Here is a 15,603-nt window from a genome sequence, read left to right on the forward strand (position 1 = left end):
GGGGGCTTCCCTTCAACCAAATGTTGTTGATTCCTTTTTTACACACCTTTTCACCAGACACCGTATTTACTCAAATATAAGATGACTCTGAATTTAAGACCACCCACCCAATCGTTAGATTTTATATATATATATGGATTCTGTACAGGCAGTGAAGGGCAGGTGGTGTTGGGAGGCCAAGGATATTGCCCACTGTGTATTCCCGCCTTTGTCCCCTCCCACCCCCCAGCAGCCTTGGGTGCCCCCTTGCCCCTGCTCCCTCTCCTGCCCCTCCCCACCAGCCTCTGCTCTTCCCATTTTCCCTTCCTCACTCAGCCTCTGATCCCCTCTCCTTCCTCCTCCCCTATCTTCTGCTTCCCTTCCCCTCCCCCTTGCCCTTGTTCCACACCAGCAGGTTCCATCCCTGGTCTAGTCTGGGGCACTGAGCACAGCCTAACCTAATCCCCATAGCAGCCATGCAGGCTGTGTGCTGCTGCTACTGGCCAGGCTAGGGCCATGCTCAGTACCCCAGGCTACAGTGTAGGTGGAGCCTGCGGTCACAGTGCAAGTATAAGCAAGGAGGAGGGAGAGGGGCATGTGGGGGAGCAGAAATTGCATGAAGGAGGGAGATGACAGAGTGCAGAGGTAGGGTTGAGGGGGAGGCAGGCCGCATCTGCCACTATGGCTCTGACCCCAAGTAGGGGCTGGAGCCCGAGCCATAGCAACCACCTTCCCCTGCCTCCTCCCTGCCCCCTCCCCCCAGATTTGATTCTAAGATGAAAGGCTTTCCCCTCCTATGTTAAATGGAGGGAAAAACTCATCTTAGAATTGAGTAAATAAAGTATGTTACAAATTGCATGGGTAAGCTTTCACAAATAGGAGGAAGCCTTTGCTGAGAACTGTTTGGATGTCCTACTTGGGAAGCAACAGGCAGAAAATTCAGCAACAATTCTATATTTCAAATATGCACTCTGGGTATTCTTTTAAAAATATAGCTTGAGCATTTAACTGTGGTTTGTAATGTACACTTTTGTTTTAAAGTCAACACCCCTCCTTCCTTTTATATCTCTTTGAATGACCCAAATAAAGACTCTTGTGGCAGGTTTTGCCATTGCTGTCAGGAGGATCAGAATTTGCAATGTTCTTGACAAAAGGAAATATTATTTATTCATCGTTTTTTCTTCTCTGAAGGCCATGTACAGATGATCCTTGTTTCTGGATTAGCTCTTATTCCTGGATGCAACTGGTTAGTGACAGGGAAGACCAAGGATTTGTTATTGGTGTTGTCAGAGGAACAAAAGCTGCTTATTACATTTAAGTGAAAGCAGCTGCTTTTCCATCATAAGGATGTGCTCATGGAGACTGAGATTTCACTCAGGCATTCAGAATTTGCCCTGAAATGAAGCATTGCAGAAAAAAGGCCAAATTCCACTCCATTACACTAGTGTAAATCTGCCTTCAGTATTCATCTGTTGTTTCAGTTTAGTTTTTTCAAATATGTGGTGGTTTGCATGAGAAGCAGAATGTTCTCAGTCTTTCTGTGTATTTAGACAGCTCCTAGGGCCACAGTGTCTCACAGTACTAATGAATTTATTTTTATACTGCCACTGTGAGGTAAGGAACTGGTGTTACCATTTTTTCCTATAATTTGTTCAGTTTTTTACAGGAACAATGAAGCAGTCAGGAACTGAACTTCACTGTCTTGTGTCCCATCCATTACTTCAATCACAAATGCATTTTCTCTTGGTTCAGCTTGGAAATAAGCCTCTTTATACTTTTGGAACATTTTAACGGGTTTGGTAATTTAAGTTTTTGTTTTAAAATATCAGCTAAAAATCATAACACGAACAAAAATAGAAGCCTTTATCTTTATTATTTAACTACTAAATTATGACAAAGTTGGCTTATTTGGAGTCTTGTTACTTTTGTGGGCTTAAAGACAAGTCATTGGGTCAGGATTGTAGCCAAACTGCTATCTTCTCCTCTGTCTGCATTATTTTTCCTAGTTATATTGTATCAAGTACTTTAAGTGATTTTTTGCATAGAAAATACTTTGCAGTTCATAGACACAAGTCTCAATGACCAATGGTTGTAGATGAAACATTTTAAATATCACTTGTGATTTAGTTCTTAAGCAACATATATTTGCCCATACTGCTTTTATGTGCTATAACCGTTTGCCCCTTGTTCTACTGCAGGCAATAAAGTGAAATTTACAGGCTTTCTGCTTAGACTGAGATCAGCATTTTAAGGGTCAATAGGGAACTTGGCAAAAATGACTTCATAAAAAGGTTAATGAATATAGAGTGGGTTGCAGAAAGACACAGTCAAAGCAAGATTGTAAAGAAGCTCTGGAGACGCCTATGTTGATTTCTGGAGAAGGAAGGGTGCAAAAATTCAGGTGTAAAGAAAGGAGAAATGGTACTTGAGTCTATTTCTAGCCTATTCGTGATCTTCTGTTGCATCTATCACCAAAAATATGTGAACTTTTGAGCGGTGCATTTATGCAATGTGCGACTAGCATTCATCAAATGTTTTTTCTTTCATTTTCTCTCTCCTCAGCCAGAAAACTGCATATGTAATTTTAAGTTGTCTATATTTTCTGTACCATGTGGGTTTTATTAGTAAAGCAAGGTCTCAATGAAGTATCCATTGAAATATGAAGGAGACAGGCTTAAAACTAATAGGAGAGAGTACTTTTTTATGCAGCACATAGTTAACTTGTGAAACTCACTGCCACAGGAAGTGGTAGAAGCAGAAAGCATAGTCAGGATATAATGTTTCCTCTGGCATCTCTAAACCAATAATGGTGGATGCCATGGTGGGTAATGAACAGGGGACAGATCACTCTAGATGCATCTGGTTCAGTGCTCTCCCTCCAAAGCATCCACTCACACAACTGTCAGAGACATGGCTATTTGTTATGCAAAGGATAGTAAGCCTATCTCAATCTAGGAAGCCATAAAAAGCACAACAAGAGATTCTGGGAGACAACAAATGAGAAAAAAGGGTTGGGGATGTGGGCCACAGGTTAATAATGAGTGTTCCAAGTGGGGACACTGAGCAGAGTATACCAACCAGTGCCCATTGTCCTCCAAGGAGCCAATGGATGTCACCCAATGAAAGTCTGCCCAGAGATGTGAGTGGAGAAATGACAGAAAAACATCCCCACAATCACCCAGATTCTCCCTAGCCAGAATGTGCTTCTTGGTCTGGTAGATGGCAAGTTTGGCCAGAGCAAGGAGGAAGTTGACCAGGAGGTCCCAGGACCTGGTGGGGCCATGGATAAGGGAGTGCATAAAAGAAAAGGTGCAGGGATAAGCACAGCCAGAACCTTAGCATGAGGTTCCTAAGGAGGTGGTGAAGGGGTACAGCCTGGCACATTCAAGGTGGCCTGTGCCAGGGTCTCCTTCTGCTGGTCTTGGGGCCTGGAAGGTGGTCAGATGCAGTGAGGTGGGTGGCTCAATGCAGGAGCACCCCCTACTGGCCTGCCAGAGCTTGCGCATCTCTTATTTAGTCAATAAGATGCAACTCTACCTTGCCTGACCTCAGATTAACATGGCTAACTACTTCTCTCTACCAGTGTATAGTTCAGTCAAGCTTCTCTTTGTTATATTGTTGTGCTGTCATTGATTCCAGGAGATACCTGCCAGCATAATGGAAAGGAGTATTTGAACTTTTTATGCCATCAGCCTTTGGCTGGCAAGAAAGGCATGTAAGGTAGTACTGTTGTTGCACTAATTTAAATAAAGTGTGAGTATGAACGGATTGCAATGATTGCTGAGATTATTCCAGTATCAAATCCTAATTTAATGAACACATAAGCAAAATTACTTCTACAATACTATGCCCAAAGCAGTATTCTTACGTAATCCTTCCGAACAATACATGATGACTTGGCTGGCTAGGCATGATTAATTGTTCTTTTTCATGCCTGTTGCTCTCCACCATCTGCCTTCAGCTTCTTCTTTTTTATTACATATTTGGCTTCACCCCATTATATAATATTGCCTGTCCAGTTTAACTGTTTTCCTGGTTTTGCTTCCCTTTTCTATTTTGGATACCCACATCCTGTTTTTCTTGCTGTGTAGGTCTGTCTTAAGCTGCTCTGTGTTTGCTTCACTTTTAAATAATTGCACTGGATACATAAAATGGCATTGCTTATGCTAAGTATTTTGCTAAAATGGTTTTCAGGTCTATATTGTCAATGTAGAGGGTTTTTAAAGGTGCTACCAAATGATGCACAATATGAGATTGAGTCAAAATGTATTGTCACTCTGAAAATGACTCTGTTAAAAATTTAATTTGCAGATCTCATATGCTTATCTCTGTCAGAGCAAATCCATTCAGTAAGAAGGTGCCATAGTCAGTTTTCGGAGGAGAATGGTAGTTTTAGATTCTTGGCTTTTATATCCACTGAGATTTTATATGTTCAGATTTATTATAGGAGAAGACTGACCTCTAAAGTGAATGGAATCTGTTTAATCAGAGTTTACACTGGATGTAACATTTTTTCTTCCTCTCTTCTCAGGACTCTGATATGCTTGCTTGTCATAATTACTGGCACTGGGCTCTGTATTTTATTGAAAAGGTATGGGGACATTGCTATATCTGTGCTGCATGTTACAGCAACCTGAAAAATAAGTTTGATCTACCTTCTTTCATTTTAAATATATTGATGCATTTCTGAATGCACTGTAGTAGTGTTTGTACTGTTGCTACTTTATTCAAATATTTCTAAATGATGTCATTATTCAAAGTATAATATTTTTAAATTATCTGAGTTAAAAAGTAGAGTGTTTAGTGTGAAGCCATTAAGTGCCCCTGTTATAATTGCATGTTTGGCACAAATGTTTTGATATAGTGATGAAACTCATCTCTGCAGTCCTGAAAAAGGCAAAAATCCTATTTAAATTAATACAAATACTACCTGCAGAAGAAGTGTGGAGGGCTACAGTTTGCATAAATTACCAGGAGAGACCCAAGATGGCCCCTATGACAAAGAAATCTGATATCATATGATGTTAAATTTTCCCTGTTCCTGGAAGTATTTGAGATCTATTGAAACACTTAATCAAACTATTTATACTCAACCTATTGGGCTTTAAAACATTTTGTTTGGTTTTACTCATGCTTTAACAGCTATGAATTGTTTGGGACAAAATTTAGCAGAGAAATAACTGTTGGTGTGCACGTAGCAAAGCAATGTAAATTAGTTAGAGTTCAGTGACAAACAGTGTACCTTGCTCTGGTTGGGAGTTACTTTGGGACATCGCATTCTAAAAACCATCATTCCATTGTCCTTTGTTTTTACAGGGTGACTATGAGGCTGCTTTGACGATTTATGATAATCATGTGAGTAGGGATCACTTCTTTATAAATGGCCTGATATGCACATACATATTTCTTTCTGTATTTAACATAAAGGAAATCATGGTGTGATACAGGTTTCTGTTTTATTAATAAATGTTTAATTGGCAGCTTAGGATTGGTTGCTTAATTAGTAAAAGACATGTGAGTTAGAGATGTCATCCCAAAATGTGAAAAGATTCTCATGCCATCATTTTGTTTATGCCTAATTTTAGAAATGATTTAAAATTTTGCTTTGGTGTATTCTCAGTAGCATTTTTCATCTTTACCCAGACTGCATTAATTGCTGTGTAGCTCCCTGCTGTATAAAGTCCCTGGATGGACCAGGAAATAAAATATCTAATATGACATAAAATACATTTTCTGTAAATCTAAGATGTCTAGAGTAAAGTGTGAGCTCATAGCTTAGATGGCACACTAGCTTAGTCATGTTTTTCCCCACATTTCTAAGTAATGTGTTTAAAGCGCTTTGCTGACTGGATTTCGGGAAAATCTCTTTAAATGATCCACAGGTAATGAATAAGGAGTCTGTGTAGCACATCTCTTAATGTCTGAGTTGTATTTCAAACTCTGTGATGATATCTTGTCCTCCCTAGTAACTGTTGCAAAGGATGGTGTTGTTAGTGGAAGAGTACAGTTTTCAGATATGTTATATTTGACTTCATGAAAGGAAAAGCAACATGGGTAATATGAATTATCAGATTTGTAGATTGATATATTCATGACAGATGAAAACTAAGTTCTTGAAAATAGTTGCATCTGGAAGAGTAAAAGATGGAATGAACTTTGCATTGTCAAGATAAGTTTGACTTTCAAATTAACTCTTTACTTATACATGGATAAAGCAACATGAGAATGCCTTCTGATTGCAGATTGGTCCCAGTTGTGCAGCAAGTGGAACTATGCTAGATGTGGTTGATAACTGCTCTATGCTGTACCGGCTTCAGCTAGAAGGTAATTTCTGCATCAATGTCCTCATTCTTCTTTAAAGATTGAAGGACAAAGCTGCACTTTTCCTGCATGCTGGAGGAACAGTATTAGAGGGACTATGCAGAGCAAAGCTGAGTGATTTGTTGTTACAGGGAGAAACTCTTCCAATCAATGCTTTCCTTGGGAGGTGAATTTTAAGTTTATATTAATGTGCATTACTTTTATTTCTCCCCTGAGCTTTTTTTTCTGGCCAGTACAGTATTCCATTCAGCCAAGCTAACGTAAATCACATTTTTCATTACTGACTGATTTCTTTTGCTTGGTCCCAGGAGATATGTTTTCAACAAGACATTGAAAGATTAACTGCATAAGCTATTAAACAGCTGTCAGGCTTCTCTTGCAATAAATATCTAGTCAACATTAATATTTCATTCTAAATATTGGTACTGATTGAAATAAGAACTGTATGCATGTACTGTATCAGTCATTCAGACAGTTTCAGAGACCACATAAAAAGCCAAAAAAATTTCACTTTAACCTTTTTAAAGAAGAGATTAAGCTAGAGAAAAAAATACTTATCCACTTACTAAGTTTGTTTAATTACCATAGAACTCTGCTTCATCTGGTCATGATGAACTCTGCAATTGTATTCTGAACTGGTAATCACATGCTCCATGTGGATAGAAAATTATGATTAGGCCAGAATGCCAACTAATTATGCTTTGGATATTGGTGATAACTTGTTGATAAATTATTAAATAAAAGTATGAGAATCATACAGAGTTCTGCTGGATAAAGAAGTGTTTTTTTTTAAGTTTACAAGCAAGGCTTATGGTGTTGATTAACTATAAAGCAGAAGTTCCCAAACTTTTTCTTATTGTGTACCCCCTTTCAGATTTACCAGCTGCCTGCATATCCCTACCAGCATACATTTTGTATTTTAAGCCCTTAAATGACAATTATTACTATAATGAAAATTGAATCTCCCCTTGTGCAATTTCTCCTGTCCCCCCCTGCCCCAAGATGTATTGCATACAGGTTTGGAAACTCCTGCTATAAAGCATATGCAATGTAATGATGATATTTTGCATGTGGAATTGTTTTAAATCATGTATTTGATTCCCAGGGGTAAAGCTGGGAGACAGGTGGAATGAAGTTCTCCAGTTAACAAAGCAGCACACCAAAGATCACATTCTGATTTTCAATGATGTCCATATTTTGATGTCTTCACTGGGAGCCAAAGATCACAAAACCACCAGTGAGCTCTTAACAACTCTTCAGGAACTTGCCAAGTAAGCAAGTGAATTAAGTGTTGTTTTGAATATAAATCTTTTCCCATCATGAAGTAAGGTGTTATAGCCAGATTGGTTTTAGCAGGCTGGTGGCTCTGAAGTTATCCAGCTAGGAAAGCCATATTATCAATTTTAATTGTGCATGTGTTAACGTCTAGGGTAGGCCTTTAATACTGTCAGGTAAAAGTGGAGGCATCTGGGATTGTGGCTATTACTAGTTCAGGTGGTTATGATACCTAACTAAACCTTTATAGAAGGCACCCCTCAGAAATGCCAGCTCTTAGTTCTCGCTATGGAAAAATCATTGAGCAATTCTTCTGTTGCAAAGAACTCAGAATGACCACAACAGGTCAGAATGTTTTTAACACTCTGGATTCCAGTTGGAAATTCCTGGGTTTATCTTGTAAATCATGTGTAGATCCTTTGTCACCCTTAAAAATCCCTTGGCACCCTAGTTGAGAATTAGTGAATTAAACCATAAATTGCTTAGTTAATTTTCTTACCATGGGACTGCATTTTGTATGTGACTGTTCATAATTGAGCCTAAGTGTGTCCTGTACAGTAGTAAGACAATTTTACAAACTATAGCATATTTTAGGGATAGGCAACCCCTGGCACGCATGCCATTAGTAGCACACGGAGACCTTTTTCCCGGCACGCCAGGAGGCAAGCAAAGAAATTGTTTTTTGTTGGGTTTTTTTAAGTTTTTGCTTCAGGCTGTGCAGCCACAAGTCCCAGCGCCGTGGCAGGCACTGGGGCAGAGCCAGGAGAATGCAGGCAGGGACGCTGTCTGTGCTCTACTGCCCCCACGCCTTGCTCCCAGGCTGCACCCTCCAGCCTGGCTGGCCCCTGAAGGGAGCTGCCCAGGCAGGCAGACACCCAGTCCCAGCCAGGGCAGCACTGAGGTGCCGAGTGCTGGGGCCGGGCAGTCAGGACAGGGTCTGGGCGGTGTGGAGAGGATGCACCGCGGGCAAGCCAGCCAGGTCAGGCCCTTAGGAAGGCAGGGGTTGGGCAGGAAGTGGAGGCAGCCCTGGGGCTCTGCAGGCTTCAGCTGTGGTAGGCAGGCAGGCGGGGTTGCCCAGCGGCACCCGTGGTGGGGCACTGCCTGGCCTGCGCAACTTCTCGGGGATGGGCTGCAGCTACCCTGTACAAGTGAGGATGCTGCTTGACTGGGGCAGGACTCCAGGCTCATGGGGTTTCCTCTCCAGGATCGGCCTCCCTGCATGCTGGGCACAGTGCAGGCAGGGCAGAGCTGTCCCTGGTGCAGGGGCCTGGCCACGGGAGCTCCCTGGAGCCTGGGAACAGCCACCGTGGCTGCCTCAGCCTGCCCGGGTCCCGACCTTGCCCACCTGCAGCTCCCTTCAAGGAGCCAGGGCTGGGGCAGGCACTGCACAGAGCTGCTGTGCTGCAGGCTCCCAGCCAGCTTGGCCCTGAGCACCGGCTGTGGCGGCTGTTCTCAGAGCCCGGGGAACAGGCCAGTGGCTGCAGCTCCCACTCACACTGTACCCAGCTAGCACAGAGACCAAGCAGGGAGCTCCCTGGGCCCAGCGTCCTGCCCCAGCCAGGCACTGTCCCTTCATGGGCAGGGTGGCTGCGCCCCATCCCTGCAGAGCTGTGCAGGCTGGCTGCGCCCCACCTCTGGTACTGCTGGGCCCCGCACTGTGGCCTGAGTAGCGGAGCCCTGGGGCAGCCCCCACCTGACACCAGCTCTCTATTTACGGGGAAAAAAAAAAAAAAAAGCAACATTAATGATTATTAATTGTATTAAATATGTAGTGCATCCTGCCATGTACCTCCTCCACCCCAGTTTTGTTTTTGTGGCATGCTAGTACTCCAGCACTTTACAAGGTAGACATGGTTTTTTTGGCACTCTGGCCACAAAACGTTGCCTACCCCTGGCACATTTGAAAAACTAAATATATCAGATTAGACCTAGTATTTGCTATGTCAAAAATGGTAAAGGAACAGGACTATTTATGCATCAGGGATAAAAACTAGTTAAAACACATCTAGAATAGATAATATATTTTTTAAACAGTAGACATAAAATTCTAATCAGTTGACAGGAAATGCAGTATTTTCATCACTGTTGCAGGTTTTTATATATTTTTTCCTCCTTGAAGTGCAAAGGCTTAAAAAACCAAATATTCTGTGGAATTTTTAGTTTATCTTTTTATCTGCATCCCTTTAATGCAGTTCTTAAATAAATCTGCCCTTCAAATTTAAGATGAGTTTGGACATAGTTAAATTTAGTTTCTCATATTTGTGGCTGTCTTATGTGAGATAAAGGGTTATAAAATGTGTTCAAGTGAAGAAAGCTCTGCATCTAGTACCAGACACCCCTAATTCCTTTAACGCACATCTGGATATAGCTGTCTATGTCAAAGACAGCTACACATCCCTCCAAATTGACATTGGCACCCAGGAAGGATGACTGGAGTCTCTCTGGGTTAAAATACATGGGGAACGTGACACAGGGGACATCATGGTAGAAGTCTACTACAGACTTCCTAACCAGAAACAAGAGATGGACCAGGAATTTGCCAAGTAACTGGCTGAGGCTGCACACTCTCGGTGCATGGTTGTCATGGGAGACTTTAACTACCTGAACATCTCATGGGAAGAGCTCTTGGCCAAATCCAACAGGTCGCAAAGCTTCCTCACGTGCATGGATGAGCTGTACTTGACTCAAGAAGTCTATGGGCTGACAAGACATAAAGCATTGCTGGACCTGGTACTGGCCAAAGGGGATGACCTAGTCAGTGACCTAAGAATCAATGGAAAGCTGGGTGATAGTGACCACGAGCTGATCACCTTTACTATCCATCGCAAAACTGGCAAGTCAGTCAGCAATACAGAAGTCCTTAACTTCAGGAAAGCTGACTTTGACAAGCTCAGGAGGCTCATTGTCAAGGCCCTAAGGGACCACAACTTGACAGGAGGAGGAGTCCAAGAGGAGTGGTTGCTCCTGAAGGGAGCAATCCTGACAGCTCAAGGGATGGCCATCCCACCCTGGAGGAAGGGTAGCAAAAGGGTACAGCAACCCCCTTGGCTCAGCAGAGAACTGGAGGATCTCCTGTGCCTCAAATGAGAGACTTACAAAGGATGGAAGGCTGGAATTACCACCAAGGGGAGTACTTAGCACTAGTCCATACCTGCAGGGAGCGGATCAGGAAAGCCAAGGCTGCAACCAACCTCCACCTGGCTTCACATATCAAGGACAACAAAAAGTCCTTTTTCAGATATGTAGGGAGTTGAAAAAAAAGAAAGGGTAACATTGGACCCCTGCTGAACCAAATGGGACAGCTGATAACTGACACCCAGGAAAAGGCCGATCTAATTAATGGGTACTTTGCGTCAGACTTTCATCAGTCCAATGGGACTGCCCTGCCTAGCGAGACATGGGATGGCCAGGGTGAAGGCGTATTATACCCAGCATCGGTTTTGATCTAGTAAAGGATCACCTTGAGAGGCCTGGACATCTTCAAGTCAGCTGGATTTAACAGATTATACCCTAGAGTACTCAAGGAGCTGGCAGGTGTCATAGCCCAACCATTGGCAAAAATATTTGAAAACTCATGGCACACAGGTGAAGTACCTGAAGACTGGAAGAAGGCCAATGTGGTACCCATCTTCAAGAAAGGGCGGAAAGTAGATCCTGGGAATTACAGGCCAATCAGCTTGACCTCAATCCCCGGTAAGATTCTGGAGAAAATTATCAAAGAGATCCTTCTTGATAAGCAGGCTGATGGCAACATCATGAGGGATAGCCAGCACTGGTTTGTCACGGGTAGGTCTTGCCTGACCAATCTCATCTCCATCTATGACCAGGTGACATACCACCTGGACAAGGGAGAAGAGATTGATGTCATACATCTAGACTTTAAAAAAGCCTTCGATCTGGTGTTCCATGACCTCCTCATGGAAAAATTGGCCAACTGTGGTCCCGGCTGCACCACAGTCCAATGGTTTGGAAATTGGCTCCAAGGTTGGACTCAGAGAGTAGTGGTCGATAGTAGCGAATCGTTATGGCGCTGCATGACCAGTGGTGTCCCCCAAGGCTCTGTCCTTGGACCAGTTCTCTTTAACATCTTTATTAACAATGTGGACATTGGTGTCAGAAGCGCACTGGCTAAGTTCGCCGATGACACTAAACTTTGGGGGATAGTGTCCACACCTGAGGACAGGCTAGTGATCCAGGCTGACCTGGATAAACTTTGTAAGTGGGTGGACACAAACCTGATGACGTTCAATATTGATAAAAGTAAGGTACTCCACCTCAGGAAAAAAATCCTGCAGCGTGCTTATAGGCTTGGTAGTGCTATGCTTGCTAACACCACTGTTGAAAGAGACTTGGGGGTCATGAATGACCACAAGATGAACCCTGCATTGCCTTACCTCTGACTCTAAAGGAAAAAAGGAGAGTTATAGCATTGCCTCCCATGGCAGAACAACTTTAGGCCCAAGCTAAACACTTTAAAGGTCTTTAAAACAACATAGTATTTTATTTTGCTGTTACGGCCTTCCAAGTTTTGATGCTTACCATGAGTAATTCAGATACATTGTTGGGAAGTGTACACACACATTCATTAATCTCTTTTTTCAAAGATAGTTACATTTGTGGGATGTATTTCAAGATTTAGGTTTATTTGCACATGCTTATAGCTACTTATTGTATATTTTTATCATGTCCATCTTACACAAACTTTCAATGATGTTTTTGAAGTGGTGACTTGGCTATTTGTTGCAAGGTGGTAGTATTAGTGCAAGTTTAGTAGCCTGTGCAAATAGGGAAGTATTCGATTCAGATTCGGCCGATTCAGAGGACAGTGATTCGATTTGGTGATTTGAATCACTGTCCCCATTCAATTCGACCAAAGCAGAATCAGAGATTCAGAGCCTATTCGGAGATTCGAATCAGCCAGGGAGAGGCAGGCACAGCCAGGCAGCTGCAGGTTTTCCTGCAGTTCCTCCAACTGTGCCTGTCTCTCCCTGGGAATGGGGAGCCATAGGAAAAGTCCCCATGGCTGCCCTGCCTGGCCCATCCGTGACCTGGTCCCAGCCCCCTGGCATTTAATTTTTTTTTTTTTTTTTTTTAAAGCCCCACACTCACCATCTGCAGCAGCAGTGATCGAGTCCTCTGAGGGCTTGTGGCAGAGCCCCCACCATGCAGCACGGGGCAGTGAGGAGGTAGCAGGGATCACCCCTCCCCACCCACCTGGCACCTGTACAGCAGCTGCCCCATGGCACAGGTGCAGTGTGGCTTGGCAGGGCACCGTGTGCTGTCTGGAAGCTGGGGCCACTGGGGCACCAGCACCAGGCTCTGGCTGACTGCTGGATCACCCCAGCTCCCAGACAGCACACAGCACCCTGCCAAGCCGCCCTGCACCTGCATGATGCGACAGCTGCTGCATGGGTGCCAAATGGGTGGGGCAATGCCTGCTGCCCTCCACTGCCCTGCGTTGCATGGGGGAGCTCTGCCATGAGCCCTAAGAGGCCCTGATTGCCCCTGCTGCAGCCGGTGAGTGTGGGGCTTTTTTTTGTTCTTTTGGGGTTTTTTTAAAATGCCAAGAGGCTGGGCCGGGCAGGGGTTGGAGATGGGCAGGGCAGCCATGGGAGCTTCTCCCATGGCTCCCCCCACCTGGGGAGAAGTAGGCACAGCTAGAGGAGCCACGGTAGAACCTGCAGCGACCCGGCTATGCCTGCCTCTCCCTGGCCGATCTGAATCTCTGAATCACCACTGAATCTCGAATTCTGATTCAGCTGAATCAAATGGGGACACTTATTTGAATTACAAAATCGAATCACTGTCCTCCGAATAGGCCGAATCTTGTCCGAATCTATTTGGAGGCTTTGGATTCAATTCAGACCTTTTAATGGGTCTCTGAATTCAATTCGGATTCAGATATTCAGCTGCCGAATCTCCTTGGAATCGAATTGGTGACCAAAGCTTTGCACAGCACTAATGTTTAGCACTCTATTTCCATGATGTTATGTTGTCTAGATTTCTTATTACATTATACTAACAAATTAAGACCTCAGAAACTGTTTGAGTTTACAACAGCTGTACCTAGAGCCATATTTTGTTGGAGAGCTCTTATTTTTTCTTGTGCTACAGTGAGAAATTCCAACAAATTGGATTTCTAATCTGTTGTGTTGGGACATTCATCTGATATTTGCCTGTCTTCGTGTAATCATTGGAAACAGGACTCCATTAAGTCAGCGAGTTCAGCCCCTTGATCAAGACAGGAACATTCCTGTTTAAAAGTCATCCTAGCCAAGTGTTTGTCTAAAGTGCTCTTAAGAACTTCCAGTGATGGAGATTCCCCCATCTCTTGAGATAATCTGTTCAACTACTTAACCACCCTCATAGTGAGCCAGCAACCTAAACCTCCCATGCTGCAATTGAAATCTTCTACTACTTTTCCTGCCCCCTGTAGACACACTAGTCTCAACCTTTTTCCTTGGTGGGCTAGACAGGCAGTGCCCAGTGCATCTGTGGCCTGGGTCCAGCCAGTGGTCCTGATCTGGTGCCCAGGGTGGATATAACAGGTGCCATCCAGCCGCATAGAGGGTTGGGGTGCAGCCTGGCCCCAACCTGGCCCTGCAGGAGAAGAGGGGTTGACCCAGCCAGGTATAGGGGGCACGGCTCAGCCTTGGAAGGTGTGGGGAGAGGGGGCTCTGGGGAGCCTGTCAGGCCAGATGTGATGGTTCCATGGGCTGCATTTGGCCCTCAGGTCAGAGGTTGAGCACTGTTGGACTAGTCTGTTGTCATCTTCTTTATAACAACTCTTTCTGTATTTAAAGACTCTTATCTTATTTCCCTTCATCTTCTTTTCCCCAGTCCAAATAATCTCAGTTGTTCCACTCTTTCTTTGCCTTCCCCTTGTCTTGACTGGATAACTCTGCAAACAAATGACTAATAATCTCTATTGCATTATATTGATGTGGGATTGGAAGAAACCCATATAGTAATAGCTGTTCTACATTCAGAATAAGTATGAGGTAATGTTAAATTCCACTTTGGAGTAGAAGAGCTGAGTAGGCAGCTACTGTCCAAAACACAGGTCATGGATAAGGCTGAGCTATGTGGATGAAGAGGTTTTGCTGGGTATTATTTGGAGCTGTTGTGTGCATGTGAGATGCAGCCAAAACCAAACAGCAAAAAAGAGCAAGCAGCAAACAGCCAAAACAGCATGTGTTGTGTAACTTTGACAGAAACCTAAGAAAGGATTTGGAATATTAATCCAGGATTTATGTTGTTGTTTGATTCCTTCCATGGTGGGTGAAATAGGATGTTGCGTATATGCTTTGTAAATAAATGGTATGGCATCAAAGAAAAATCTGATTCATCATCATTGTCCTCTTTTAGGAGAAAAAACCCACAACTTCTTAGTGAAATAGAAATATTATTTACTTATCTAATTAAATATTTGCGATGTTAAAACATTTACAGTTACAGAAAACACAGATTTTCATATAGATCTGGCTTTCTGTATGCTTGACACTTCAGTTACATTGGATTATCATGCAACCAACAGTACCTACCTGCAGGATGTGATGGAGTTCCAGTGAAAGAACTGCCGAAGCCTGATCTTGTTAGAACTTAAATCCCTTCTTCCTTCACAGGGAACCTGGGGAAGATCATGAGCTTGGCCTGGCTTCACAGCTGGGATTGCCACTTTGCCAAGCCTTTGTAGAGTTTGACAATGGAAATTATGACAAGGCAGTAGAACTGCTTTATCCAATTCGCTACCAGATCCTGCAGATAGGCGGCAGCAATGCTCAGGTAAGGACCACAGAAGGTATTTTACATTTGGTTCTATCTCGATTGTCCTTCAGTAGCCTCATAGTTTCATAGTTAGTAGGGTCAGAAGGGACCTGAGCAGATCATCAAGTCCAACCCCTGCCATGGCAGGAAAGAGTACTGGGGTCAAACGACCCCAGCAAGGTGATTGTCTAGCCTTGTCTTAAAGACCCCCAGGGTAGGAGCCAGCACCACTTCTCTTGGAAGTTGGTTCCAGATCCTAGC

General features: G+C 43.5%; 1 protein-coding gene across 3 annotated transcripts in view; it reads left to right on the forward strand.

The window, feature by feature from the left end:
• The window catches only part of LOC109296526 (tetratricopeptide repeat protein 38-like), a 47,394-nt gene that overhangs the window by 19,382 nt on the left and 12,409 nt on the right, over positions 1 to 15,603 (forward strand). Inside the window, exons 8-12 of one of the 3 annotated variants that reach the window (XM_019515941.1) lie at positions 4,511 to 4,570; positions 5,296 to 5,334; positions 6,222 to 6,303; positions 7,406 to 7,571; positions 15,201 to 15,360. In XM_019515941.1, the coding sequence (XP_019371486.1) occupies positions 4,511 to 4,570; positions 5,296 to 5,334; positions 6,222 to 6,303; positions 7,406 to 7,571; positions 15,201 to 15,360 (507 nt within the window). Of the gene's footprint in view, positions 1 to 4,510; positions 4,571 to 5,295; positions 5,335 to 6,221; positions 6,304 to 7,405; positions 7,572 to 15,200; positions 15,377 to 15,603 lie in introns of all 3 variants that reach the window. The other 2 variants (XM_019515943.1, XM_019515942.1) reach the window with 2 other exon arrangements.

This window comes from Gavialis gangeticus, unplaced genomic scaffold (genome assembly GCF_001723915.1).
Source record: "Gavialis gangeticus isolate Ggan-Ray unplaced genomic scaffold, GavGan_comp1, whole genome shotgun sequence".
Lineage (NCBI taxonomy): Eukaryota > Metazoa > Chordata > Crocodylia > Gavialidae > Gavialis > Gavialis gangeticus.